Source organism: Gossypium hirsutum, chromosome A08, assembly GCF_007990345.1.
Source record: "Gossypium hirsutum isolate 1008001.06 chromosome A08, Gossypium_hirsutum_v2.1, whole genome shotgun sequence".
NCBI lineage: Eukaryota > Viridiplantae > Streptophyta > Magnoliopsida > Malvales > Malvaceae > Gossypium > Gossypium hirsutum.
In genome coordinates this window covers 124,174,720-124,202,541 of record NC_053431.1, presented here as the reverse complement: position 1 = coordinate 124,202,541, position 27,822 = coordinate 124,174,720, and the positions used below count along the sequence as shown (strand labels likewise).

The 27,822-nt window shown below is 30.4% G+C and overlaps 4 protein-coding genes across 8 annotated transcripts; 1 reads left to right on the top strand and 3 right to left on the bottom strand.

The window, feature by feature from the left end:
• Positions 1–16: 16 nt before the first annotated feature.
• On the top strand, positions 17–4,283 carry LOC107938694 (uncharacterized). 3 transcript variants are annotated; one of them, XM_016871922.2, is made up of 5 exons: positions 17–357; positions 1,248–1,481; positions 1,553–1,654; positions 2,309–3,045; positions 3,673–4,283. In XM_016871922.2, the coding sequence occupies exons 2-4, from the start codon at positions 1,298–1,300 to the stop codon at positions 3,043–3,045; spliced, it is 1,023 nt and encodes a 340-aa protein (XP_016727411.1). In that variant the 5' UTR covers positions 17–357; positions 1,248–1,297; the 3' UTR covers positions 3,673–4,283. The 3 variants fall into 3 exon arrangements, with proteins under 3 accessions (XP_016727411.1, XP_016727410.1, XP_016727409.1); XM_016871921.2 differs by having other exon boundaries at positions 3,663–4,283; XM_016871920.2 differs by lacking the exon at positions 3,673–4,283 and having other exon boundaries at positions 345–533; positions 2,309–3,235.
• Positions 4,284–5,229: 946 nt separating this feature from the next.
• Positions 5,230–8,811, bottom strand: LOC107938689 (uncharacterized). Of its 2 annotated transcripts, none has more exons than XM_016871914.2 (6): positions 8,648–8,811; positions 7,963–8,344; positions 6,986–7,296; positions 6,837–6,899; positions 6,010–6,434; positions 5,230–5,707 (listed from the first exon to the last, which is right to left on the bottom strand). In XM_016871914.2, exons 2-6 carry the CDS (start codon positions 8,286–8,288, stop codon positions 5,435–5,437), a joined length of 1,398 nt encoding a protein of 465 aa, XP_016727403.1. In that variant the 5' UTR covers positions 8,289–8,344; positions 8,648–8,811; the 3' UTR covers positions 5,230–5,434. The 2 variants fall into 2 exon arrangements, with proteins under 2 accessions (XP_016727403.1, XP_040931105.1); XM_041075171.1 differs by lacking the exon at positions 8,648–8,811 and having other exon boundaries at positions 7,963–8,082; positions 8,172–8,313.
• A 3,041-nt stretch (positions 8,812–11,852) lies between these two features.
• Positions 11,853–17,196, bottom strand: LOC107938675 (uncharacterized). Of its 2 annotated transcripts, none has more exons than XM_016871901.2 (5): positions 17,082–17,196; positions 15,243–15,631; positions 15,083–15,120; positions 14,909–14,975; positions 11,853–12,487 (listed from the first exon to the last, which is right to left on the bottom strand). In XM_016871901.2, exons 2-5 carry the CDS (start codon positions 15,543–15,545, stop codon positions 12,086–12,088), a joined length of 810 nt encoding a protein of 269 aa, XP_016727390.2. In that variant the 5' UTR covers positions 15,546–15,631; positions 17,082–17,196; the 3' UTR covers positions 11,853–12,085. The 2 variants fall into 2 exon arrangements, with proteins under 2 accessions (XP_016727390.2, XP_016727391.2); XM_016871902.2 differs by lacking the exon at positions 17,082–17,196 and adding an exon at positions 16,920–17,015.
• A 1,318-nt stretch (positions 17,197–18,514) lies between these two features.
• Positions 18,515–20,575, bottom strand: LOC107938672 (50S ribosomal protein L17, chloroplastic). The gene is made up of 2 exons (XM_016871900.2): positions 20,149–20,575; positions 18,515–19,059 (listed from the first exon to the last, which is right to left on the bottom strand). Exons 1-2 carry the CDS (start codon positions 20,360–20,362, stop codon positions 18,650–18,652), a joined length of 624 nt encoding a protein of 207 aa, XP_016727389.1. The 5' UTR covers positions 20,363–20,575; the 3' UTR covers positions 18,515–18,649.
• Positions 20,576–27,822: the final 7,247 nt, after the last annotated feature.

Sequence of the window (27,822 nt, the reverse complement as noted above, 5' to 3'; positions counted from 1 at the left end):
GAAGAATGAATAGCGAAAAGGTATAACAACTTCAACAGAAACAAACGGAAAACTCGAGGCAAAATCCCACACGTTTCGTGCTCACATTGTAATACTCTCCAGATTTTACAATTTTATTTTCTAATCCAATAGAAACATAAAAATAAAAATAAAAGAAAATCATCCATTAGCCAAAAGCCGCCATTTGAAAAACCCTCTCTTTAGTTTCCTGCCATTTCTATTGCTAAGAGAGTGAGAAAAAGCGAGAGAGTGAACAGTGACAGAGGGGAAGTACTTCTTGGAAACGACGCCGTGTCAATGTTTCAGCATAAACCCCGCTCCAAGCAAACCCTAATTTTTTTCCTTGCCTTGAATGAGGTTTGTTTTTTTCATTTTTTCTCATCGGTTTTCAAAAAAATTTGATCGATAATCTCTTTTTTCTTTCTGCTGATTCCGATTACTTTGAATAAAGTTTCCAGCATTGCGAAACGTTAATTATAACCTTTTTTTTTGTATTAGAAAAAATGTGTTTGTATTCTCATTGCAGTAGTAAGGTATCGATTTTAATGTGGCGAATTGAATCGAAGCTTTGTGTAGTTGATTGCTTGGTTGTTGTTTGTTAGAAGATTGAATGTTATTTCTCTCGTTTGTGCTAGTATTTGGACATACACTGTTTTGTTGATTTATATTGAATCTTTCAAACTTATTTGATGACTGATGCTGCATCCCTTACAATGCTGTGTAACGGATAAGTTAGTTAATATTGTTTACTTTTGTTACGATTGGTAGATCAACACTGTTTAGATTTATTGTTGAACTTGATAACCAATTTGAAAGGATAGAACTTGAAAGGTGCTTTTTTTAATTGATGAAGTTACCAACTTGACCTGTGGCTCATCTGTTTTTAAGATGTTATCTAGTGTTTCTAAATTCCCTTTAATGCTTGGAATGTTGATCATGTTTATATCGTTGTTTTAAACATTCTAACCATGGATGATGATTTCTTCTTAGAGAGGCCAAACTTGCTCTTTTGCTAGTTGAACAGCTTAATTGCATTTCTTGTTATTCAAATCGCTCTCAAATTTGAAATCATGCAATTTAAGCATTGTTTTTTCATTAGTGTATTTGGTTCACTTGCAATTCATTAGATCCTTTTGTTTCTTGTGAAGATAGGTGACCTCTGTTAAACTTATGTATTTCTTATGCTATTTCACCTAAATTTTGCTTTAAATGAAGAGTAATGGCAGTTTGGTGCACTCTGACTATAGGTCATACTTGGATGATTCAGAATTTTCTCCTCTGACACCTCACTCTTAAAATGAATACAAGAGGTGGCCAGGTATCTAGGGGTCAGAAGTCAAGAAGTTTTCAGGGTGAGGGGCTAAATTGGATTCTTATTGCTGGTGGTGCCTTGCTGAGTACCTTATCAATCCGCCTTGGTTACAAGCTGAAGCAGGCACTTGATACCAAGCAACAGCATGATTCTTCTACTAGATCGAAAGGTAAGCTAGCATCTTTTTTGGCAATAGTTTGTATTGAATATATGCCTGCTTCTGAATTTAGCTTGTTACAGGAATTGGATCTTCTGACAGGAGGAGATCATCAGGTTGCCGTTTACACTCAAACATGTATTCATTTACTCAAGAAGATGATTGGTGTTTCAACTGCATTTCAGGTGTGAGGCTGCTAATGTATAAACAATTTTGTTACCTTTCACCTTTCAATGCTTTAGTTTGGATCTTTGGAGTGGGGTGACAAAAGGGAAGAAAAGCTTGTTGAGAATCCCGATATATTCCAAAACCACTTTTTTTTAAAGTGTAAATAGTCACGTATTGGCTTGAAAAAGAAAAAAACAAAGTCTCACTTTCCTTTTGGATCACCGTCCTAATCTGGAATCTCTTACCTTAAAGTATTAATACATGACAATATTTCCTTTTGGCCTTTGCTGTAACATGTTGCTCTTCATATTGGGAGACAAGGTCCTTTTGGAGTTCTCAATGGCAGTCCTGTTCTTTGCCATTCTTAATTTGGTTAGTCATAGATTGATTTACTCACTATGTTACTTGGACTCAGTTGTGATTGTTGGGTGTATGATATGGGTATGCTCAAAATTTTAACATTTTCTCATGTATTTGGAGGTCATATGCTATACCTATGTTCGAAAATGTGACTGACATAGGTACTTCAGAAAAAAATCGAAGAGTTGGAGCAACATAGCTCTCTAATGCTTTACCTTTTTTAATAGTGAAAGTTAAGGTGTTGGTGCATGTAATTTTATAAATTTAATTCTACCTCTTGGTCTCTTATTCAAGTTTTTGGTTGAAAACAGGAGCTGAAAGCATAGGAGGTAAGCACCCGCCTAATGGCCACATGCCGCCTTCATCTGAAGTTGCTCTCCCTCTGGTGACAGTTCCCACATCTGATTTCAACAAGGATAATGGCATTATGTGGGCATCATCTCCTGATCGCCTTGAGTTGCCTCCAAAGCCATTCCATCATTCCAACTGCTCTGATTCACCACGTGTCTCAGAATCAGGCTCCGATATATATAGCAAGCGGGAAGTGATACAAAAGCTAAGGCAACAGTTGAAGAGAAGGGACGATATGATTCTGGAGATGCAGGATCAGATTACAGAGCTTCAGAATTCACTGAATGCTCAAATTTCACACTCGAGTCATTTACAATCACAGCTGGACGTTGCAAATCGAGACTTGTTCGATTCCGAGAGAGAAATCCAAAGGCTGAGGAAGGTGATTGCCGATCATTGTGTAGTACGCGTCAACACAAACGACAAGACTTCAACAGTTACAGCTTTGGCACCTGACATAAAAAACGGCCATGCAAACGGGTATCTTGGTATCGAGACTAACTTGGACTCCCCCGAGAAGGGAAGGGGAGATGAGGAGAGAATCGGAATGCTGAGAAGTGAAGTTGAAGAGTTAAAAGAGGTGATAGAAGGAAAACAATACTTGTTGCAGAGCTACAAGGAGCAAAAAATGGAGCTTTCCATGAAAATCAAAGAATTGCAGCAAAGATTGGATTACCAGCTCCCCAGTATATTGTAGGTAATGTTTTTTTCTAAACATTTTGTGCATTCTTACTTGTTTTCCCCTGTTTTGAAAAAAAATTCCTATTTTCTTATTCTTTCCCACTATCATTTGCCTTAAAAGTTTAGTGTTAGATGATATGTTCATTGCTTTGCAAGTGTCTTCTTTTTTGTATATAGAAATTAGAAACCAAGTTTTCTGTGTTGCACCTTTTTCTACTTGTTCTTTTGCCTTCTCCTTTTATCTTTCCAAGTTGATACCCGAATTTTCATTTGGTATAAAAATATGTAAATAATCATAAATAATTTATAAATAAAAAATATATATATTTTTAGAAATTACAAAAAATTAAACAAAACTATTATTTTATATTAGTTTTTTTTATCTTTTTAAAAAAATTAAAAATAAAAATACATGAGAAACTAAAAATAAAATAAAATTATTTAAACACAAATTCTGGAATCCAATCTTCATCGCCATCAAATTTTACCAATATTAGTTCACATATTAAAATCTTAGTTGATTTTAGTAACTAATGACTATAAAGTTTTCTAAATTGTTTGATATTTCACCATTGATGATCAGTCGTTTTTCTTGAGAATTTTTAACTTTTTTTTTTTTAAATCCTTGCAAAGTTGTCAACAGGAAATATATTTTGGAGAAAAGAAAAGAAACATTTCAACTTCACCTTCTCAGCAATAAAGTTGAAATCTTTGAAATTGGCACACCCACTTATCATACAGAAAAGGAAAAAGATAAATCTCAAACTAAACAACCAGCCTCAATGTGGGTATTTCCCAGAAGCAAACCCAAATACTGGACGAAAATCTCACTAAGCACTGTCAAATTTGGGAACTTAAATTGCTTCTCCACCAGTGGCAATGAAACTGGATCTTCATCAACGATGTTGATTTCTCAAGAAACAGATTCAACTCCCTTATCAACTTTGTTACATGCACCAACGAAAAGTTCAATCCAGCGAGATGTAGGTCGTCTCGGCGGCTGAAATGGAAATGAGGCACAGAACGACTAGGGAAAGTAAGCATAAAGGTTTCGGTTTTGCCATTTTACTCTTTTTGAGAGAGAAATGATGGGAAAACCCAGAAATTTGTAAATGCTAAAAAGCATTGCCAAAATGTCTTTTATGTCTGGGTTTTGAGAAGATTAAATCGGTAAAAGGGTTTGGAAATATTAAAAATCTTGATAAATTTTGTAGGTTTGCAAAGGATAATTGCTAAGAAGAAAACATTGCCATTGCCCACGTCTTGATAGAATGAAATTTGGACATCAATTTAAGACAATATATATATATATATATATATAGACATACCAAATTAAAGGAAAGTGACAAATTTAGAGACTCAATAAGTATTTAAGCGGAAAAAAAAAACACTTTGGTTATGAATTGTTGAAAAAATTCTCAAATATTTAACGTCAAACGATTTTTTTTGTTTGTTTTTATATCTATAATTTATAATAGACTTAATGCGGATTTTAATCATAATCTTACATTTATATATACTTTAGTTTTTAACCGATTGCATGGGTTGATTTTGTGTTTATAAATTAAAATATATTTAATAATTTTGAAAAATTTTAAATGAAAATTTTATTTAATTAAAGTACAATAAAAATAAATTTAATTTATATATATGTTAATTTATTTTACAATTTTTAATTTTTTGAAAATAATTATGATAATAGAAAATAAAAATTGAAATCACCTACTTAAAAGTAAAAGTGAAAACTGTAATGTTTAAAAAGTTAACTAAAAAAATAAAAACTTAATAATCAAATTTAACCCATTTTAAAATGTTAAAAGTTAAATATAACTCAAAAAGAAAGACAAAATTAACAATTTAATTTTAATCTAATTGTACACAATTATTGAATTAATACAATTATTTATATAAACAATACATAAATAAAAAAAAATTATGTCAATTCAATAATGTTGATCATGATTTTGTGAAAATTATATTGAATACAAATTTCATATACAAATTCCCTTATAATATTACACATATATTATATTAAAGTTTACATATAGTTCTAATATTTATCTTTAAAATAAAATATCCTCATGACGTCATGTCATTTGAATTCGGAGGCACTTGAATTTGAGTAACATAACTTCACCCGGACCCGACTAAAGCCAATATGATTACGAACACAGAATTGCTGGATATGTATATATTTATATAAGAACTGAACATGTATGATGTTATATTATAGGTAGAGTGAGAAGTAGCATGTACAGGTAATATAAGTTGCGGAAGAAATGGGAGAGGAAAGCAGAATGCACACTTGCCATTTACATATATTTATATCAAAACTGAAGAACTTTAAAAACCTCTTTTTCTCCATTTCAACTATGTGAAATGTGAGTTGACTTCCGTAAATCCAGTTAACCCGAGGATCTCCGGCTCCATCCACTTAGGTCCGACTTTTTAACCCCACTGGCCCTTTCATTATCAGCTTGCTTTGAATTCAAAAATGGTGGCTGCACATTTGGTTGAAGAGAGGTGTTGTTAATCTGCAAGTTGTCTCCAGGAACAGTTTTCAACTTCAAGTTGTCTATCAATACGTGAGGCTTCTCTGCCTGTTGGGTTATACAACTTCCGAAACTACGCAACTCCTCCTCCGCTGCCTGGTTAGGTATTAGAATATCTGCCTCGATCTGTACATATAGGACCGAATATAAGTTCAGTCATGAAAGAAACAATAGTAGCATAGCTCGTACAAGACAATATCAACAATAAGGAACTCAAGTGTGAGTGTTAGATATGAGTATATATCCGGAATAGGTATACTAAGTTTTTTTTTTTTTTTCCTCTTTCTTGTTGATTGGAAGGTCCTTTAAGGTCATATCCCAATACCTCATGTCCACATGAGTGTCGGACATGAAAGTAAACATGGATACTTCAATAATAAAACTCAGATTTAAAATGCAGCAAAATTATGTTAGAACATAAAACTTACATTTTCCGACGAAAACGCGAGCAGACACTGACTCATGTTCCTGATCATATCTGGGAGAGTGGCCAACTCTGCCTGACCTGAAAGTGAACTTTCAGGCATAAAATCATCCCACATAAGACACTCAGATGTATGCCGGGATGTGGTACATTGCAAACTATTCCGATCATCTTTCTCAGCATAATGATGACTTTCAGAATTGTTCAATGCATCAGACTGTACAACCGAACTCAACATGTTGATAGATGAGAACTTTTGAGGACTTTCGCTCACAACTTTGTCCATTCTTGTCTTTAGTATCCGAACTCTTGACTGTAGGCGTTCAGTCTTCCGAAGGATCTGCTCCATCAAATCATCACCATCTCTGGATTGATAAGGCCATCCATCATTGCATCCATTTTCATCATAGCCATCAATCGTTTTATTATCTGTAGAAATCATGAGATAGATTGTTCTATTATCACCTCAGTATAAAATTATAATATTGAGGATAATCTCTGCAGCCAAAATTTCATATTTAATTCTACTGAAATCATTTTTTGCTATATTAAAAAAATAATAATAATAAAGTTTCGGAACTTCAAAAGTTCCAGCAACATCAACTTCTAAGCTAAATACGCATTAATATATAAAACCAAATATAATAAACATAATATCACAGCCATCCCTAGTTGAAAGAGTTAGATCTTATAGGGTTAAATAGGCTAAACCTAATTGTATACTAAACTAAAAAGGAACACTTATGGCACACAATGTTTATTAATCATTCACAGCCTTAACATGTAAGCTATAATATGCACTCGTGGAGAAAAATAATTTTTACTTCTTACCTAAATCGCCCCAGTCATCAACCAAAGCAAAAGCAGCGGCAGCATCAATGGATTTCTTACTTTCTAATTGGCACCAGAGAAACTTAGTTAGATTTGTTCTTTTTTTAAAATAATAAACACCATATAAAGAATAATAACAAGCTCCATACCGTAATACGAGAATATATTATGATGTGACATATATGTTGCCACATCTGTGGTATCTTCTACTCGTTTTCTCTTCCTCCTCTTCATTACTTCCTTTCTTTGAGCTTTTGAAGGAAAAGCTCGCGACTTTGCATCAAAACCTTCAGAGGTAACCCTTCCAAACTCAAACTGCTTACTTTTATCATATTCCGCGAGCTCTCTCTCGTACTTGAGTGCCTGAGACTTAAGTTCACAAAGTTTAATTTCCAACCATTTGCAGCGCCACTCAATAGGATGAATAAACCTCCTCCAGTGATCCGTTAACCTTCTCTTCCTGGTTAAGAAGAAAAAATAATAATTATTTGACATCTAACTGGGGAAAAAATGCACTTCACAAAGATGAAAATTTTTATTTGTTTGCAATTACTTGGACTATTAAGCTGAAGGAAAGAAAAAAATAATAATAATGCATCAAATATGATGGTCAATGATCCACATATGGAAATATTCTTGAGGGCACCAGTTCATTGTAACAAGTTAAAGGAGATAACTTCTTGATATCAATGATGTTCTTTTTACACAGTTTCAGTAATTTGGAAGTCCTAGGAGGGTCAATATTAGGTCATTCGAAATGAATGTTCACATGAAAGGGAGACTAATATAGGAGCGTAATTGAACTGAGTCAAGTTCAAGCTGTAAGAAACTCATTCCTGGCTTGAAATTTGAGGCTCAAAATCATGCCTCAAGCTTGATTTGAGGTAAAACTCCAACAGCTCAAGCTTGTTCGATTAGCTCACCTGTACCTAGTAGAAGATAAGCTCGATTCCCAAGATCAACTTCAAAAGCTTGAGTAAGCTCCTGAACTACTCAAGTCAAGCAACTCAACAGTGATTAAAACCTGAGAAACTTGCAAGCACAAGTTTCTCGTTTACACTCCCAGAGTAGTGCATTATTAAAAATCAATAGAAACAGGAAAGAAGAATTTAAAGCAAAAGAGTACCCCATCTGAAAATGTCCATTCCAACCATCAGATAACGATCCAAACAGCCTCAGGGGCGGCAGAGATGATTCAACTTCATCATTCACAATCGAACCATCCTCATCCCCAGATATTGTGTCACTGAAAGAACTCGAAAACTCAGTAGCATCCTGGCATTCAACATCAACCATCTCAGACTCAAAAGAATCCATGCATTCAATAAGATCAACCTCTAAACCAATGTTTCCTTGCATCCCCTTGTTTTCTTTATTTCGGGCAGAGCTTTCCTTGTCAGTCGAAACCACTATCGAAGTGGCTTTCTCGGTCAGATTCAAGTCAGGACCCATATAAAGACACCCAAAACCTTAACTTAAATCCTCAGTCAAAACCAGTCACCTAAACCCTGTCAAGATTCAAAATTAACAAATTAAATCATATCACTAAGATAATAAACCAAACCTGTAAACAAAAAATATATCTTTTTTAATCATTCAAACGTTTAATCTTTTTCAAAATAAACCAAACCCATTGATCAAGATTGTAAAAAAGAAATTCAAATTTAGCAGTCACCAAAAAAGAAGTCAAGGGTTTCAAATAGCGGTGGCGCCACCGCTAAAGACGTCAATAGCGGTGTGAACAAAATCGACGCCAATATCTCAAGTAGAAATCAACGTTTCAAGTTAAGTTTAGGGGCTAAAAAATTTACCTTATTTAGTTTCCTGGCACACGGGAAACTTGAAGGCATGAGTGCAGGACTGACGGAGGAGGCGGCGGAGAGGCTTGTTTGGCGGCGGGGAGGTGGTGAGTGAAAGTGGGTCGGGGTTTTTTTAAAGAAAATCGATTTCTTCTGAATTCTGATATTTGGCATTTAAGAGGAAATCAATTTCTATACTTATATACAACTGTTGGAAAAGACTTAAAACCCCCCATTTTTACTTTTTAGATTGCATCAATGGTCCCTAAACTTTTTCTAAAATTACGTCTTGATAACTAACATTATTTTTTTTTATATAAGATAGCTAACATTATTGAAAGGATCACTGGCTCATTATCTGTAGAATTTTCTGGGCTAAATATAATATTTGGTACCTGAACTTAACACTTTTTCCTAGTTTGGTACTTAAATTTTTTTGGGCCCAATTTGGTACTTGAAATTGGCATTTTTTCCTAATTTGGTACCTAAGCTTCTTTCTATGTTCAATTTGGTACTTAAATTTATCAAATGTTATCCAAATTATGCAAAACACTAATGGTTTTTTTTTTTGTTATGCTACAAAAATATTGTAAGTATTAAAGGGAATTCATGTTAAAATAAAAGGTATTGAGCTATGCTTAACGAATTAATATTAAATAAAAAATGTTTTTAAAACCTCAAATTAAAAGAAATTCATTATTTTCAATTAATAAACCAATTGATTAAATAAATAAAACTAAAAGTAATTGAACATATAAAATATAAAAAAATATATCATATCATCTGTCAGATGTCAGTCATACTTGATTATTTTGCTACCTCATAAAAAAATAACATTATTAGTATATTGGAGTAATTTGTAAAACGTTTGACAAGTACCAAATCAAACAAAAAAATATCAGGTACCGATTTAGAAAAAAGAGTCAAGTTCAGTTACCAAATTAGACCCCAAAAAGTTTAAGTACTAACTTAAGAAAAAGTGTCAAGTTTAGATACTAAATTTGGAAAATGTGTCAAGTTCAGGTACTAAATTAGATCAAAAAAATTTAGGTACTAAATTAGAAAAATTATCAAGTTCAAATACTATATGTTATATTAAGCAAATTTTCTACTTAATATTCTCCATTTACAAAGTCCATTGTTAGAGACAAATAATTTAAAGAATTTTTTTTATAATTTTTATAATATATTTAGAATTTTAAATAATTTATATATTTATATTTTTTAAGATTTTTAATCTTTTAAATTACAGTGAAGAATAAGTTTTAAAATATCAAAATCATATTTTAATTATAATTCCAAAACCCAATTAATTATTTACCTTTTGAGTTAATGTTTCATACCATTCTCTTAAAAGAAAGTTAATAAATAAGTTACTAAAATATAACAAATTGATAATATTAGTGACTATTATGTAATTTCTGAAAATTAGATAACTAAAACGTAATTGTAAACAAAATCTAGAAACCATTAGTGTAATTTACGCTTGATATTTAAGAAGGAGTCGGTTTCTATACTTACAGAAGTGCAGGAAAAGACTTTAAACCCCTCAGTTTTACTTTTAAAACCTCGTCCTTTTAATACTTTTAAATAAAATCTTTTTAAGAAATAAACTATTTTTAATTAAAGAGATTTAATCTCTCGGGTTACTGTAAAATATACTTATTTTTTATGAGTTCATTCCTTTTGTTAAAAAAAAATCTTGTAAACCCCCTTTATATTTATTTATTAAGGAAATTTTAAATAATCATATTATTTATTTATTTATTTTGTTTTTTGTTTATTCATTTATCTATTTTTAATTACAAAATAATGAAAATTTAATTACATAATAAATTGTTATAATATTAAATATATTTGACTTTTTATAAAAAATATATTTAAGATAAATTAAAATTAAATATTTTAAATTTATGTTTAATTTAATTTAATTATATATTAAGGTGTTTCCCCCTCTTTTCTTATTCTCTTACCCACTTATTTTCTTTCTTGTATTCCGACTTTTTTTTTTTTAAGTTCTATTTTTAGGCCTCTGTTTTTCTTTTTGTTAATATTTGTTGCTTTGTTTATTGGTTGCTGGTTGGGCACAAGTGGTAAAAATATTATGAAAACTCTTGTATTAAGAGTTGAATTACATTTTATTTCTTTTGTAAATTAATTTTTATATGTTAGATCAAATCTTTCTATTAAAAATTTTATCTATTTTTATATTAAAAATTAGTCTTTAAATGTTGTACTACATATTATTGTTTAGTTATTCTATCAGCTATATCATTTGTAATAATATAAATAAATAAAATTTTTAACAGAAAATATCAATTTGTATTTAACACCTAATACTAGAGGTATTTTTATTGGGTTCAGGCGTATGAAGATATTAGTGGCTGAACAGGACCTTAAGCAATGCGGTGGTCAGTGATGATGAACAGTAGCGGGTATGTTGAAGGTGATTGTTGAATAATGAAGAGTTTGGTGAGTTAAGTTTAGGTTGAGTTTGAATGGGCGGTGCATTTACCTGTTGTTAGTGTAAAAACAGTGGTGGCGGTGAAATTAGATACTATAGCAATATTTTAGCTTGATACAAAAAGTAAGCTAAACGCACTGCACCACACCGTACCACACCACTGCCCCAAACCCACCCTTAGAATGAGTGGTGGTAATGAATATGGTTGAAAAGATGGTTGGAAGTATAGGTGTTCAAATGGCTAATTTTTCGGTTAATTGAATCAAATTAATATTAATTGAATTAACTGAATTTTTTAATCTTTTAATCGTTTATCGAACTGAAATTTTTTCAAAAACATTAATCTAACCGAAATTTTTATAATTTTATTTTTTTATTAAAACAAGAATAAAACATATAAAAATAAATAAATTGATAATATTTATATGACTGAATTATTTGAATTAACCAAATTAAAACTACATATAATTTGTATTATTAATTATTAAGTTCAATTAAATACATGATTTCAAACCGAGTTAACCGATAACTAAACTTTCAAAAAACCATTAATCTACCACCTAATGAATTAGATTGTTAACTGACCGATTAACAGAATTAGATTGGTTCGATCAGTTAATTCAGTTTTAACTGAAATTTGAACACCCCAAATTGGAAGAGACGATGGTTCAACAGAAGTAGCAACGGCCAAGACCCAAACGAATCTTCAATGGATATATTATATGTACACACACATATATATCGGGATTTTAGACAAAATACTGAATAACATATTAGAGCTTGCAAAGTCTGATTTCTACAAGTTTTCTGCATTGTGTAATTCAGAAAGTATACAAAGGGGGTTTTGTATACAATATAACTTTGGACTCACCTATCTGTCTCCCTCTTTGCTAATTTGGAACAGCCGACTTTGCTTAAAGAATTCCTTTTCTTTTTTAAAAAAAAAATAATGCGCAATATATATATATAACATAAAACGTATAATGTCACGTAATTATAGAATATACTGCCAAGCTTACCGCGAAACCTAATAATGCCCCCGCTATGACTTCAACCTCTGTGTGTCCGATCGATTCTTTCAGTCGAACTTGACGATAATTGGCATCACCTTCTAAACCTTCATAATCATTTGCTGCAAACTCAAACGATGCTGCTGCCTCTTTAGTTTGCCTTGTTTCTTTCTCAGAAGCAATTAATACCGGAACATTCGCATTTTTTGAAGTTGAAGAACTTGATTTCTTGGATAATATAGGGCCAAGCCTCTCGGAACTTTTTTCTCGAGAATCAATCAAGTTATCTCGATCCTCATAGACAACTGAATTAACCTCTACCTTGGGTAACATTGTATTTAGTGCTCTTGCATGATTGCCTACTTCTCTTCGCACCCCCTACAAAACCGACATCTATGACTACTTCAGATTCTACCAAACTGTCCTGCTAATATTTTTACTAACAGATAACCAAGTTATATTGTATACACGTAGACCAAAGAAGATAACACAGCTTTAACTAGCCATGCCCATGTATATCACCAGCGATATGATGGTATTTTAAACAAATCAAAGACACCCACTTCTGGAAACATTGATCAAGTATATGTTGAGAAGATGTATAAATACAGATGATGAATAAAACAAGACCTTATGAGGTTTCTACTCACTAAGTTCATATGCATTCTATTCTTTTTCTCCTCCTACAACTCTTAAACTAATATAAAGCAGAATCTGTCAATCAAACAGGAAGTAAAAATATAGAATAGTGAAACAAAAGCTGCATAGAGGACCTATCAGTGCACGTTGAATATATATACATATATATAATTGAAAATTATGTGTGTCTATTTGTGTGCTTATGTTGAACATATATACACTATATGTACAAAATATATTACAAATATACAAGTGGCAAGGATCTTGCATTACTACAATAGTACAGTTGGACTAAAGCAAAAGTAACTAGCCACAAATGCATCCCCATACTGGAAACAATGTCAAGGATTTTAGCAACCTGAGTTTCAAATGCATAACGTAGTTATCACAAGTGCCTCTCAACCAAAATGATCAGTGGTTAAGATGATAGTTTAGGAGCAAAAGGGGTTAGGCAGGAGGACCCTTTGTCTCCATACTTGTTCATCATAGGGATGAATGTGCTTTCAGGCTTATAAATACTGTTGATGCAAGTGGAGTGTCCGTGTAACACCCAAAATGTAAAAAATTGTAGCTCACCATACTCTGTTTCGCAGATAACTTGCTAATGTTCACAAAGGGATTGTTCGAATCGGTTCTTGCTATTAGTAATATTTTGAATATTTTTATAAAATATCAAAACTGCAAATGAACAACTCTAAGAGTGAGTTATTTAGTGTTAGAATATGTCAGAATGAGTTACAGAAGATTGTGAAGCAAACTGATCTGGAAATGGGAACCCTTCCTATTAGGTACCTTAGTGTACCATTGGTAACAAGAAATTTGACACATAGGGATTGCACTCCTCTTATTGAGAAAATTACTCAAAGAATTCGAAGTTGGACAGCTAAATGCCCTTCCTTTGATGAAAGGTTACAACTTATTCAACGGTAATTTTTAGTTTGCAACACTTTAGGTGTAGAAATCTGAAAGATCGTTAGTTATGCAACTCATTCCTCTAGAAAGGTATTGATGGCTCAACTAAAGGTGCTAGAGTGAGTTGGAAAGGGGTTTGCCACCAAAAATCTGAAGGAGGCCTTGGCATTAAAGATCTTGCGACTTAAAATAGAGCCATTTGATAAGCAATCTGTGGATGGTATTAGTGAAGGCTGACTCACTCATTATGGGTTGCATGGGTTAATCAATATGCCTTAGAAGGGTTGCAATGTTATGCAAGCTCAGTGACTCCAATGGCACAAATGGGCGTGGAAAAAACTGGTCAGCTTAGAAGTTGGATTCCACAACTAGGGGTGCAACAAGGGGATCTTAGGCAATGGGATTGGGATGGACCAAATTTCGAAGCAAGCGAATTTTAAGAACTGTGCAGACACAAACAGGAAAAGGTTCCCTGGCATAAACTAATATGGTGCAATTTTTGTATACCATGCCATTCCTTTATCTCTTGGTTAGCATTTCAGGCTAGACTTCCCATAAAAAGCAGGAAGATTTCCTAGGGTCAGTCATCAAACTCCCCCATGGTGCAGCTTATATGGAGTAGAGCTGGAGGCCAGAATTCATATTTTTTTTGTTAATGTTCTTATTCGAGGCTGCTTTTGGACAACATATTGCAGGCCTGCAATATGAATTTTGTACAAAAGACACGGCAGGATGCTATTACTTGGATTTTTGGAAAATCAGAGGAAAACCTATTCAAGCTTCATTCGACTTACATGGAATGCTTATGTTTATGCGCTTTGTCGAGAAAGGAACAGAAGACTTCATAGAAGTACACCAAGGCAAGTTCAGGACTTACTCACACTAATCGAAGGAGTGGTAAGGAATAGATTGTATTATTGCAAAGTTATTGTGAATGTTCCAAGTCAAGAATTACTGAGTAGAGAATGGGGATTAATTTAACTAATGGTTGACGCTTTTGTTTCTGTTTATAGAGAATAGTGCAGAAATGTAGCAAAACTTTGCTTCATATATATAAAGAAAGAAGATTATATTGCTATTGCCAAGAATCCACATGATACAAGACCAAACCATCACTAAAAACAACATCATTGAAAGGGATAAGATGAAAGTCCAGTGCGGCAGAACTGAAACTTTGCAAAGCAAAACAGGTGACCCAGATAGCATTCATACAAACAAGGAAAAAACCACAATAAAGCATTTGCATACCTGAGCATCATACATGATAAGGCCTGCGTAGACCAGCGTCACCCCGAAAATTGAATCAGAGAAACCCCTGAAATATACATAAATATAGGTATAAAGAGTTTGAAAAGAATTCCAATTCTAGAGGCATAAAACTAAATATAAGGAAAGTTTGAATCGTTAGACAAGAGCAAATACCTTTCAAGAGCCAGACTAGTTGCAGCAGCCACAACAGACTGTTCGTAAATAAGATAAGATAAGATAAAGATGAGGGCAGAATCTTGAAATGGTCACAAAAACAAAGTGACTGAAGAAATGAAGTGTTACCAAAGAGAAAGAAAGGCAAAAGGGGCATTACAGAGGAATGGGTAGAAGGGAAGCCTCCAGCTTGAAAAGCAGTTTTGAAATCAAAATGTTTTCCATAAAGAAGAACAGAAGTGAATGGCTTTGAGAGCTGCCCAATTGCTGCCGATGCAGCAGCTGCCACCAGCACCTTGTTATGGGCGAGTTGAACAATATCATCAACCCCAATATTGTCTACAAGGCAACTGAATTTTGATGGTTTTGGTGAAAATTGGTGTTTAGGTTTGGGTTTGCGACGATGAGAGAAGGTTAACAAGGGTTTGGTAATCGGAATCGATGTACCACAGTGCAATACCATTTTTTATGTTCCTTGTCGCTCTGTTAGTGTTATCTTAATCTCTTTCTTCGCCCCTGTTCTGTTGTACGCTTTCTCACTGTCTGTAACTGTGGCACAAAAATGAAATGTAGATTAATAATAAAAATTTTACCAAATATTTTCTTTCAAACAAAATTCAGTCATTGAAAATCAACGGGCCTTCGGTGCACTTAGAATTTAAGGCCAAAATGCATTCTCACTGACATGGTATTAAATTTAGAGGTGAGTGTTTGATCGGGTTGAATCAAATCGAGCGAAAAAAGTTCAACTGAGTCGAATTAACGAGTACTATTTTACCAATCATACTCAATTTAAAAATTTTCCGAACCAAGTCGAATATATTTCTTCAAGTTACATGGTAAAAAATCAAAAGCTACTGTTAGAAAACTAAAGTGAAAACATAGACATAAATCAAACATTATACTTTGTCATTTGTTCATTGAAGAAAAAAATTGTTGGTTTCTATGCCAAATAACTATAAGTTAACTTTGGCCGCTTTAATGCAGCTAGCAATTGTTCCTAAATAATTGAAAATTCGTAAGCCTATACATACAGTGCACAAAATGCATCAAATCTTTGAAAATCAGAGAAAAATATACTAATAATAGTAGCAGCAGTAAAGTACTGTAGAAATCTAGACCATTTGAACAATTAAAGCAAGCAAATGACACAACCTTTAAGAGAAATAAAGAACAGATAGCAAACTCAAAGGAAATAAACACAGAGTTGAAAAACATCAAGAAACAACTTCCATTTGTGAAGAAGCTGAGAAATGGCTTCTAATTTGGAACAGAGAACAGAAGCCGAAATGGAGGACACAGTTGACTCTGGTCAAGCAAGAATCATAAGTTAAAACAAAGAGAAGGAACATGCCCACATGAGAAATAATAGACACAGGAGATTCATGTCTCCACTACAACAAAAGAAATTATATTATGAATTTTATTAAAAGCACTTTTATGTGAAATTTTAAGGAAATTTGCCTGACATATATATGAACCCAACAATTACAACTAAAGCAACCAAAACCTTCCACTTATTACCAGCAAATGCAACGGACCATTAACACATCCTACGCATATTACCAGCAAATGCAACGGACCACTAGTTAAAACTTAAAACATGTAATTCAAAGCACAAAATAAGCTATATCTCACAAAACCCATAGATAAGATCAACTAAAACAAACAATTAAATGAAAAAAAAAACATGTCCTTAAATATAGCATGTTTGAAGTTATCAGCTATGGAAGTCAAATACCCATTTCGAATAAGCAAAGATTAAAAAGAACCCAAAGTGTACATAAAAGAAAAAAAGGGTAACATTTAAACATTAAGCTAAAATTAGTTGCTTAACTTGATACGGTTTATCAGAAAAGGTGGACAGAGGAAGTTTGGCAATTGTACGTAAAATAGATACGCTTTGGTACTATAATTTATAAATAAAAAAACAATATAATTATGACTCGTAATCAATTGAAAGAAACGAAATAAAAAATTAAGCAAGAAGGAAAGATACCTTGCTAGGAGTGATAGTTACCGTAGCAGCAGAAAATGGAATAGAAGAGTATCGGGGAAGACGAGCGGCTGAAATTGGGACAGGGATTTTTGAAATTATGAATTTTAATTTTTTTACTTAATTATAATTTTAAAAAATAAATAATGAATTTTCAGAAGTTTTAAAAAAAAAATTATAATTATTGTTAAAAAATTTGTGAAAGTATCAAATTAAATACTTTGACTATAATTATTCCTTAAGGCTATAACAAATTTTAATTATGGGTGATCATATCTTTACAAGTGTATAACATTAGTAGCAAAAAAAAAAAAGAAAACCAATGGGAGTGATTATTTTTATAATTTATCCAAAATAAAAATTATACCTTAAACTTAGAATATCATTTTGCTTATTCTACTTTTCAGGTATTCTTTGGTGTAAAAATTCAACACAATTCAAATTTAAAAAAACAATTTCCTTATTAAAGTTGATTTTAAAAATTAAATAATTTGATTTGATGAATTTAAAATTTAAATTTTTTTAATCGAATTAAATTTTATTTAACCTTAATTAAATTAAAGATGTGTTTAGATCACAGTCAGAGATGTTTCAATCACACTAGTGACAAAATTTTTAACCAAAGCAATGGGGTTTTAGTAAATCAGGTAGAAGCATTCTAGCAATGTTTGTATTATATCCAGAATACATGTCATTTATATATAGAAAAGAAAAAGGAGTAAATTGGCTATCGTACATTAAACAAGTAAAATAAAAATTTTGCCATTTATTTTGATGTTTTACATATGTTATACACGGATAAGTGGATTGCAAAGATGGTTAGAAAGCACCACAAAATTTACCGAGAATCAACTACTAGAAAGTGAATTTAATAAAGAAAATTAATTATGAAATTAATAATTAGAAAGAAATCATAAAAATAACATAAAAATAAGGGAAAAAAAAGTAATAAATACAAAGAAATATGATAGAAATAAAGTCAAATCACTTTATAAATTATAAAATCAAATCAAATATTTAAATTAATTTATATTCAATTCAAATAATTTTGTATCGATTCAATTTTCGTCTAATACTTTTTAGGTTTTGGCTGAACTATCGATTTTTAGTTCAAACAATCGGTCCAATTTCAACAACCACAATTTTTTGTTGATTTTGAAAATAAGACGAATTTTAAAAACTTTTGTTACAAATATTATATAATAATAAATATTACACGAAATTTTATATAATGATATTGATCATGATTATAAAATAAAAGAGACAAAAAATTGTTTATTTCAAGTTTTGACTTTTTTTTTTGTATTTAACATATTATAATACATAATTTTATATATAAATAATTGATTTTACGAATATTTAGACACATTTTATATTCATATCGTATTTATATTATCATTTTCGTGTATACTAATATACATTAAGCTCTGATTCAATGAAAAAAATCAAACTCGTATGAAATTTAACAAAAACACCATCTAGCATTCATACAAGATAAACTTATGTTCAGCAGCATTAATGTAGTATCAAAACAGGCAACAATGTTCATAGAATCATGCAAGGAACCTCACCTATACAAGTTCTATGTAAGCCATTGGTGCATTGTCTCCTCGCCTAGGCAAGGTTCGAATAATTCTTGTATATCCACCATTTCTCTCACCGTACCTCTCCGGTACCTCAGCAAAGAGCGCGTGAACGATCTGTTTCTCATAAATGAAGCCAAGAGCTTGCCTTCGTTTGTGAAGCGAACCATCTTTCGCTAACGTGATCATTTTGTCTACATACTTCCTCACAGCGCTTGCCCTAGCCCGAGTGGTTTTGATCCGACCGTATTTAAGGAGCTGAGTCGTGAGGCCTCGCAGGAGTGCACGCCGCTGGTCAGGTGGTCTGTTGAGCTTAGGCACTCGTCTGCCATGCCGCATTGCATAGAATCGGCCACCGTTATCAATTATGGTGAAATTTTGCTCAAAGCTGGTGAGGCCTGCCAATTTTAAGTGTGATTAGTAACATAACAAACAAAGATATAGATACTAAAACCATCTATTAGAACTTTCCTATGCGATGAATATTCAAGTATAGATGTAAAGATATGAGCTTCCAAAACCCTCAAAGGCAAAGCTCTTAAAATATAAGTATCGAATCGAGAATTTATGTCAATGAAAGACTTAAACTCTACCTATGGTTCAGTCAACTAGTTCTCCTAATATCAAAATCTCAACAATCTAGTGGTAAAACTTAAAGCAATATATAAGCCAAATTTGGTAAAATACCTCTCCCGTCCCCATCAATTTCGAAATTGAGCAAATTAGTCATTCTTAAAAAAATTGGAGCAACTTAATTTCTGTCAATTTCAAAAGTGAGCAACAAAGGACAATTAATCACAACTTAATGTGTTCTGTCAATTGTACATAATTTTGATCAGTATGATAACAAATTTAACCTTCATTGTTTACATTTTTGTTATTTTGGCCTTAATTCTAAAAAATTTTCAGCCTCAACATTGACACAAATGTTGGACGATAAATTTGTTAAATTAGAACCAAATTAACAGAATGTGTAAACTTTAAGATCTAAATTTGTTATCACACCAATCAAAATAATGTACAATTGATGGAAAATATTAACCTTGTGATTAATTGTCCTTAATTGTTCGCTCGAAATTATCTCAGATTAAATTGCTCTGATTTTTTTGGAGAGGGACCAATTTGCTCAATTACGAAATTGAGAGGGACTGGATAGTTCTTTTAACCGCCATATTTCAGTAATTCATGGTAAATTCATTATTGATTCATAGTCCTAAAACTACAAGAAACCAGAACTAGAACATTAAAGCAAAATACAAGGGAAAACACCCCTCAAATCCTTAAACTAGAAATTAAATAAAAATCACATGCAAATTCAGCAAAGTAATCTCATAAAATCCTAAATTCTGTTCTGCATCAAGAAATGGAATAAAAAACAAATGGATAAACCAGTTATCTTCAACCAAATCATTTAGTTTTTAGAAGATTAAGAGATTAACACAACATTTTTCAGCATATTCTTTCAATTATTCAGTAAGCAAAATTACCAGAGAAACCGAGGGAATGGAGAGGGTTAACGGGGTAGAGAGCAGTGAAAGAGCGAACTAGCTGAGGCGATTTGACAGGCGGAGGAGCACGGCGGCGACATGGTAACTTAATGGAAGAAGCTGTGGAAGTTAGCCGCGGCAGAGCAGATTTCAAGGACGCCATACTCCACCTACTACTTCCACAATCGGTGGCAATTGCCATCGACATTGCCATTTTGAGTCTGGGTTTTCTTGGTTGGCCTTGGGAATCGATGAAAACTGAGAATGGATAAGGAATTTGTTGTAGAAAAAAGACCGGATGGATAATTGAAGAACAATGAAAACCGAGTGAAATAAATTGGGGGGCTTTTATCTTAAAGAGATTGAAAATGTTAAGGCTGGGCTTGGAGTTCCTAAATACTCCATTTCATTCCCTTGGGCTCAAATCAGCAAAAGCAAATCCAAAATATGTCCAACATAATTTGCACTTTTTCATCAGCAAAATGATTTTTTTAACATAATGTTTAGAATTACCCGTAAGCTCTCTCAACTCATAAATAAAAAAGTAGTACGCTTCAACATACTTGAATCTAGATCTTTCTACATTGATAACAATACTCATATCAATCGAGCTAAAACTCAATCTTTCAAATTCATTTAATAAAAATATTTTTATTTAATTAATTGTAAAATATATATGCTATACAAAAATAAAAACAAAATATTAATATATATTTTAATTTTTATCATACATTTTTTAAAAATTTACCATTACAAATAGAATATATACAAATATATATCCATGAAATTATAGCATAAAATCAAATTAGTATAATGCATGCACAAAATTGAAAATAATTTGGCTGATGATAAAGGAAAATGGAAGACAATTTTAACATTTGAGATGGCTTTATTTTGGGATAAATGCCCCCATCAATCATTTATTTTTGAGAATCAAGATGAATATCGATATTTATATTTTCAAATGATTAAAATTATTTAAATTAAGCTAATAATTTCTTGGCCTAGTAGTAATGATATTATCATTTAGGTATGAAAGTTTAAGCTCAATTCCGACCCTATTTTAACTAATGAAAATATAAAATTAATTTCATAATTAACATAAAATAAAATAATATTAGTAAAATTTGATTTTGATTAAATTTAAAGTTAAATGGAATTAGATTTTTAAAATTGGAGAAATTGTCTCAACGTTGTTTTTTTTATTGTAGAACTTAAACCAAAATTTTATTTAAAGAATATCGAATTTCTTACCACTTGACTCAATAAGTTTATAATTTTTATTTATTAGTAGATTAGTTGAAGACATGAACTCCCATTACTATTATGATTGTTAACTAATAGAATCCACTTGGATTCAAACCTTCAAGCTAGTAAGTAAGCTTTTATGTAGGCAATCCTCTTTAAATATGATATAATGTGGATATGTCTCTACCTTAAATAGTAAAATTTAACTTAACAAATATAATACCTACAATTTGTTTAAGATTAAAAATCTCAAAATACAAAAATTAAATCCCTGACTCGTGTATAATATAAATGCCTTGTTTGGTAATTGTTTGATAGTTGATAACTGAAAATTGATATATATAAAATGATAAATAAGAGCATGTCACATTTTATTGTTAAGTATTTTTTTATAATACTTTAGTTTTTATTGGGTGAAATTATTGAAATAAAACACTGTTACCAATGAATTAAAACATCCATTATGAAAACTAATTAGTGAATATTTTTAAAAATTTAAATAAACATACTTCTTAAATTCCTTATTTGCAATTTTTTTAAATTGCATAAAAATTATTTTACATAAATAAATTGAAAATAAATTAAGTATATATAAATTAATTAGTGAAATCTTTTTTGAATGGGGGCTACCGATATCTTGGCACCCATATTAAGTTTGAGAGAATATGGCAGAAAGAGTAATTTTTGAACAAACATGATCAAATATGTCATTTCACATATTTCATTCTTATCAACGGTTGAAAAAGTTATTTATCCATGCGTTTTTTATTTTTTAAGGTTTTAGCTCATCAAGTTTTTATAAACTTCTATTCACCAAACATTATAATTAAAAAATTTGAAACCCCAATATTCCAATTATATAAAAATAAACTAAAAAAACCCAAAATTTTATTTATCAATCGCCCTCAAAATATAACTATTAATAAAAATTCGGCTTTTAAATAGATACATGCATGAATTCGAGTTAATTTGACTTGAATTTTGATAAGGAGAGAAAAAAGATAAAATCAAACCCCTGACTATATTTTTTGGGTTAAGTGTCCCACTGTCCCATCAACTGTCGATAATTTCTACTCCTTATTATTAGATTAATCAAAGTCATCTAGAAAGCTAAATTATCATCTTCATGTTAATTTGTACTTGGTCAGAATTACGAGTTAATTAAATATTACTTGAATTGAAAGTTATATTTTTATACCATTATTTATTATAAAATATTTTTATTTTTATATAAAATTAATAAAAATTAATATATAATAAAATTTGAAACTAAAATACGGGTTTTAAAATTATCAATTTTATTATTTTAATTAAAGTTTTATTTGATTTTTATATAAAATTTTAATAAATATATATTTTATCCAACTAAATTCAGAACTTTGATATTGGATATGAATTTGTGATTAGTTCGAATAAGGTATGAAAATATGTATTATTATTATTTTAAATTTTTTATGCATGTAAATAGTTATTTTAAAATTATTACTCTAATATAAATTAAATGCTTGAAAGGAGTGATAAGGAAGTGGGTATTTTTCTAATACTAAATTGTAAATAGTAAACAAACAAAACTTAAGAATTTATCCACTCGAGAAATATTTAACTTATTCAACATTTATGACAAGTGATTCTAACTTATCACACACCTTGTGATAATTTATCTCACCTTTGTACATTAAAGATTGATACACTCACCGCTAAATACACCATTATGAACTTAATAAATAAAACCACAACACAAACAATTTTACTATTAAATTGCATTTTCAAAATAACTACTTACTTTTATAATTTTGGAACAACACTTCGTTGGCAATCAATTATCAATTTTATATTTTTCAACAATTATAATTTCATATTCTTTTTTAAGATATTCATAATATATGGTATACAAACATGAATTTTGAAAAAAATTTAAACCACATCAAGATAATTTTTTATTTATATTTATATTTATATTTTTAATAATTTAATTTAATTATATTATAATTATTATTTAATGCTCCATCTTTTCAAAAACAAAATCCACCCACCCGTGGAAATTATTATAGGACCAACACCTTTTCCAAAACATTGGTCTTTTACCAAGATAGGGATAACAAAACCGACATGATTATTTATTAATAGGTCAGAATTTAAATATATTAAATTTAAAAAGTAGAATAAAATATTATACAAAATGTACGATCTACTGTAGCTAACCCATTGCAGCAGGTATTTGGAATTTGGAATTTGACTGAGTCCTGAATATCAACGGCATTTTTACTAAACTAGGACAAAAAAAAATATCAAAATAATACAAATAAAAAGTTATATATCAAAATGGTACATTTGGGGTGGTGCCACCACCCCATGTCCAATCAAAAATTATTGTTGTTGTATGTTAAATTACGGCGCAGGACTGAAATGTAATAATATAATTTATTTAGGAACCTATTATGAATTGTTTCATTTAGAATGACTGGTGAAAAAAAAGGATAAAAGTGCCGTAAGTGTGGCGGCACCAAACTTAAAATATGGCTAATTTTCTTGTTAGCCCTTTTTATTTATTATTTTCTTTTTATTTACCTTCAATTCACTATATTATTTTTAAACAAGCCCTTAACCTATTTTTGTAGTTAAATAAGTCCTTAACTTATGGTTTTTACTCATAAAAGCCCTTCATTTTAATATTAAAGTAAATATATTTTACCCAAATTAAAGCTATTTAAAAATATAAACTAATTCACATTTTATGTTGATGTGAATAGTTTGTTAAATAAAAATAAAAATTTAAAATTTCTTAAGAGTGCTTATATACATGATATTCTTAACTACTCTTTCAAAAATTTTGATTACTTTTTTAGATTTTATGTTGATGTTAAAGTGTATATAATTTTTATTGCATCAACAAAAAATTAAGATAAAAGCTTGAAATTCAAAATATATTTACTTTAATATTAAAATGAAGGTTTTTATGAGTAAAAACCATAATTTAAGGGCTTATTTAACTACAAAAATAGGTTAAGGGCTTGTTTAAAAATAATATAATGAATTGAAGGGAAATAAAAAGATAATAATAAATAAGGAGGGCTAACAAGGGAATTAGCCATATTTTAAGTTTGGTGCCGCCACACCATTAGGCGGCACCCTTACCTTTTTTTTTTCACTAGTCATTCTAAATAGAACAATTCATAATAGGTCCCTAAATAAATTATATTATTACATTTCAGTCCTGCGCCGCAATTTAATAGATAGCAACAGTAATTTTTGATTGGACATGGGGTGGTCACATCTCTGTCATAGGCGGCACCAACCCAAATGTACCATTTTAGAACATAACTTTTTATTTGTATTATTTTGATATTTTTTTATTTTTTTTGTCCTAGTTTAGTAAAAATTCCCAACTCTCTAAACAAGTCGCAATAATGTCATTAGCTTTATTTGCTTTTTTTTTCCCCCAAATTCTGATTATGATGGAATGTTCTAAACAGAGGTGGAATAGGGGGTTCGCAGGGCCCACACCCTTGAATTTTTTATTATATTATTTTATAATTTAATAAAATTTTAAATTAATAATCACATTTAAATTTTAATAGGTTAAAAAATATAAAAATTCGATTTAATCTTTTAAAAATTATAAATATATAAACTATTAAAATAAATAAATTATATTTTTATTATCGTAAAAATATATAATTTAATTAATTTTTTTTTACTTCTTCTTGATTCTAAAGCCACTAGAAGTATTTTCTATATTTTAGTAATTAATTATATAAATACGAGAAATCTTAAAAAGCTTAGAGATTTCAAGTGTAGCTGTAAATCTTATATAAATAACTTGTAAAGTTTCAATTCAAACTCGATTCTGATTTAAGTTTGGTTATATTCACACTCTATCTGTATTTATTCTTATCCAGGTCCATATATATTATAGTTATCGATTTAATCGTGCTTTGTACTAATTGAGTTGATTATGACATTCAAGTGTATTGGTAATTGTAACTTCATATATCTATATAATTTCTATATATTGATACTATAAATATTGAAATTGTTGAATTAATTAAACAGTCTATGCAAGAAATAATTATTGCAACCTCACTCATACAAACCGCCAAAGACAATTTGATTACAAAACAAATTGCACTAACAAATGTTTCTTTTAATGAGTAGATTCATGCAATGTAAAACGCATCATTAATATATAATCGCTGTAGTCCAAGTAAATTTAGCTAATACAATAAAATTAAGGGCTTTTTTGGATGAGCATTTACCTCTGATGTAGTGTATTTAACTTTTTTTTTTGTTTCACATTATAGTATTTAATTTCACCGTCACCGTTATTTTTATATTAACAGCAGATAAATGTACTGCCCATATAAAAATACCCTACCAAATTAAGTTGTTTTACTCGATATAAGACACTATTACGGAATAAATAAATAGTCTTATTTCATTAGTAATGTATGATACATTTAAATTTATTACAATTGAGTACAACTATTGAAAATTTGATTTGACCATGTTCTTTTTTTATGGGTTCATACTTGAAAAATAAAAAATTATAAAGCTGCGCAAGATAAAAAGCATGGGAACTAGAAAGCAAGCAAATGTCAAACTTTGAACGTCCCTCACTTTATGCATTAGCAAATTCAACTATGACATTTTTATTTTATTATTTTTAAAAAGTTTTAACCTATTGATTTTGAATCTAGATTAAAGACTAGCATTTAATTAAACATATTTTTATTAATTACCTACTGAGTTTAATATTTATTTAATATTTTATTTCCTTTTAATGTAACTGAGATAGATTCAACCATTTTGATTCATGGAATTTACTGAAATTTTCACCAATTTAAATATGTACCTATATTATAATCTTAATATCCTAATAGAAAATCAAAACCTTGAATATTTAAAAAAAAACAGAAAGTCAATGCCAATTTTTTTTAATGTTGAATTTATTTTTTAAAATCATTGAATATTTTTCAAAATCAGAAAGTCAATGCCAAAATTTTTCAATGTTGAATTTATTTAGCTATTATCAAACTGTCCATTCTTTGCGGCCCTAAGTTATCCAAATTCAATAGTATAAACATTTTTTCATAATTTAAACATTAATTGAAGATTTGAGATCAACTTAAATTATTTATGATTATATCAGTGACTTCATCGATTTTAGTTTATATATTTTAAAATAACCCAAACTTTTATATGCATATTCGAATGTGTACCATAAAATTTATTTGAAATGAAAATTTCAAATTTCGAGTCTATGCTTATTTGTTGGAGGAAAGTGTGGTGATGTGAAATTTTATGTTAGAAAAAGTTTTGACTAAGAAAAGATTTGGTGCATTGTCACGAACTATTTTCACTATTTAGGTATTCAATTGTGACAGATATGTAAGTTGTCGGCATAATAAAGAAGCTTAATAACAACAACAACTATAATACATGATCAACTAGCATAATGTCTTTTACATGCAAGGAAAAGACTTTTGAGAGGTTGTCTGTGATAATGAAGTGATGCAAATAGAAGTCAATGATGCAAGTGACACTCTAAGAAAATAAAAAATAAAAGCTAGTAAGGCAATGTTCGTCTTAAAGATAACCGTCGAAGAGGATGTGTTAGAACATATTTGTGATGTCAAAATCCAGAACAAGCTTGGGATATGCTCTCCAAGTTGTTTTCTAAAAAGAATGATATGAAGCTCAAACTTCTAGAAAGTGAATTGTTGTTAGTGGCACAAGGAAATATGTTAATAACACAATATTTTTACGAAGTAAAAATGTTATGTCGAGAGACATTCTGAGTTGGATCCTAAAGCTTCTATCGATGATACTAGGATGAAACGAATCATCATCAATGTGTTGAAGTCAGAATATAGGAGTTTTTTTCTACTATACAATGATGGCAAAATCAACTATCACTTGTCGAATTTGAAAATTTGTTAGTTTGTCAAGAAGCATTAACTAAACAAATGAGAGAAGTCTCAGTAAAGAATGAAGAAGAGACACTCTATATGCTAATAGAGGCGAAATGAGATTCAAGCAACACGACAATGGCGAGTCCAAGAAAAATGATGACAAATCTAAAGGTCATTAAGGCGAAAGGAGCATTTGTGAAGGGGCAGGTTCCAATAACCACGTTAACAACAAAAAATTCGAAGGAAAGTGTTATAATAGTGGGAAAAAAAAGCCACATGGCAAGAGCTTGTTGGTCAAAGAAAAAACCCATTAAAAGCAACATGTATATACATGGAAAACGACATATTTAAAACACAAATGTCAGTTTTAAAATAACATATAATAAATAATGAAATATATGATTTGAAACTAATTAATAAATAATGAAATGTACAGTTTATCAGGGTATTGTCATCAATATTATCAATATATACAATTGATGAAGGTAATAAAATATATATATTAAAATAAAGC

Bases quoted from the DNA above. Each gene is read 5' to 3' on its own strand.
- LOC107938672 (XM_016871900.2), bottom strand. From the start codon at position 20,362: ATGGCAATGTCGATGGCAATTGCCACCGATTGTGGAAGTAGTAGGTGG. The intron at 19,060-20,148 runs GTAATTTTGCTT...TAAAATTGGCAG, and splicing joins CCATTCCCTCGGTTTCTCTG to GCCTCACCAGCTTTGAGCAA.
- LOC107938689 (XM_016871914.2), bottom strand. From the start codon at position 8,288: ATGGGTCCTGACTTGAATCTGACCGAGAAAGCCACTTCGATAGTGGTT. The intron at 6,900-6,985 runs GTATGGAGCTTG...GGTGCCAATTAG, and splicing joins TAATATATTCTCGTATTACG to AAAGTAAGAAATCCATTGAT. The intron at 5,708-6,009 runs GTAAGTTTTATG...CTATATGTACAG, and splicing joins TCGCGTTTTCGTCGGAAAAT to ATCGAGGCAGATATTCTAAT.
- LOC107938694 (XM_016871922.2), top strand. From the start codon at position 1,298: ATGAATACAAGAGGTGGCCAGGTATCTAGGGGTCAGAAGTCAAGAAGT. The intron at 1,482-1,552 runs GTAAGCTAGCAT...AGCTTGTTACAG, and splicing joins TTCTTCTACTAGATCGAAAG to GAATTGGATCTTCTGACAGG. The intron at 1,655-2,308 runs GTGTGAGGCTGC...GGTTGAAAACAG, and splicing joins GTGTTTCAACTGCATTTCAG to GAGCTGAAAGCATAGGAGGT.
- LOC107938675 (XM_016871901.2), bottom strand. From the start codon at position 15,545: ATGGTATTGCACTGTGGTACATCGATTCCGATTACCAAACCCTTGTTA. The intron at 15,121-15,242 runs GTAATGCCCCTT...ATTTACGAACAG, and splicing joins TCCCTTCTACCCATTCCTCT to TCTGTTGTGGCTGCTGCAAC. The intron at 12,488-14,908 runs GTATGCAAATGC...TCGGTTTTGTAG, and splicing joins TTATCATGTATGATGCTCAG to GGGGTGCGAAGAGAAGTAGG.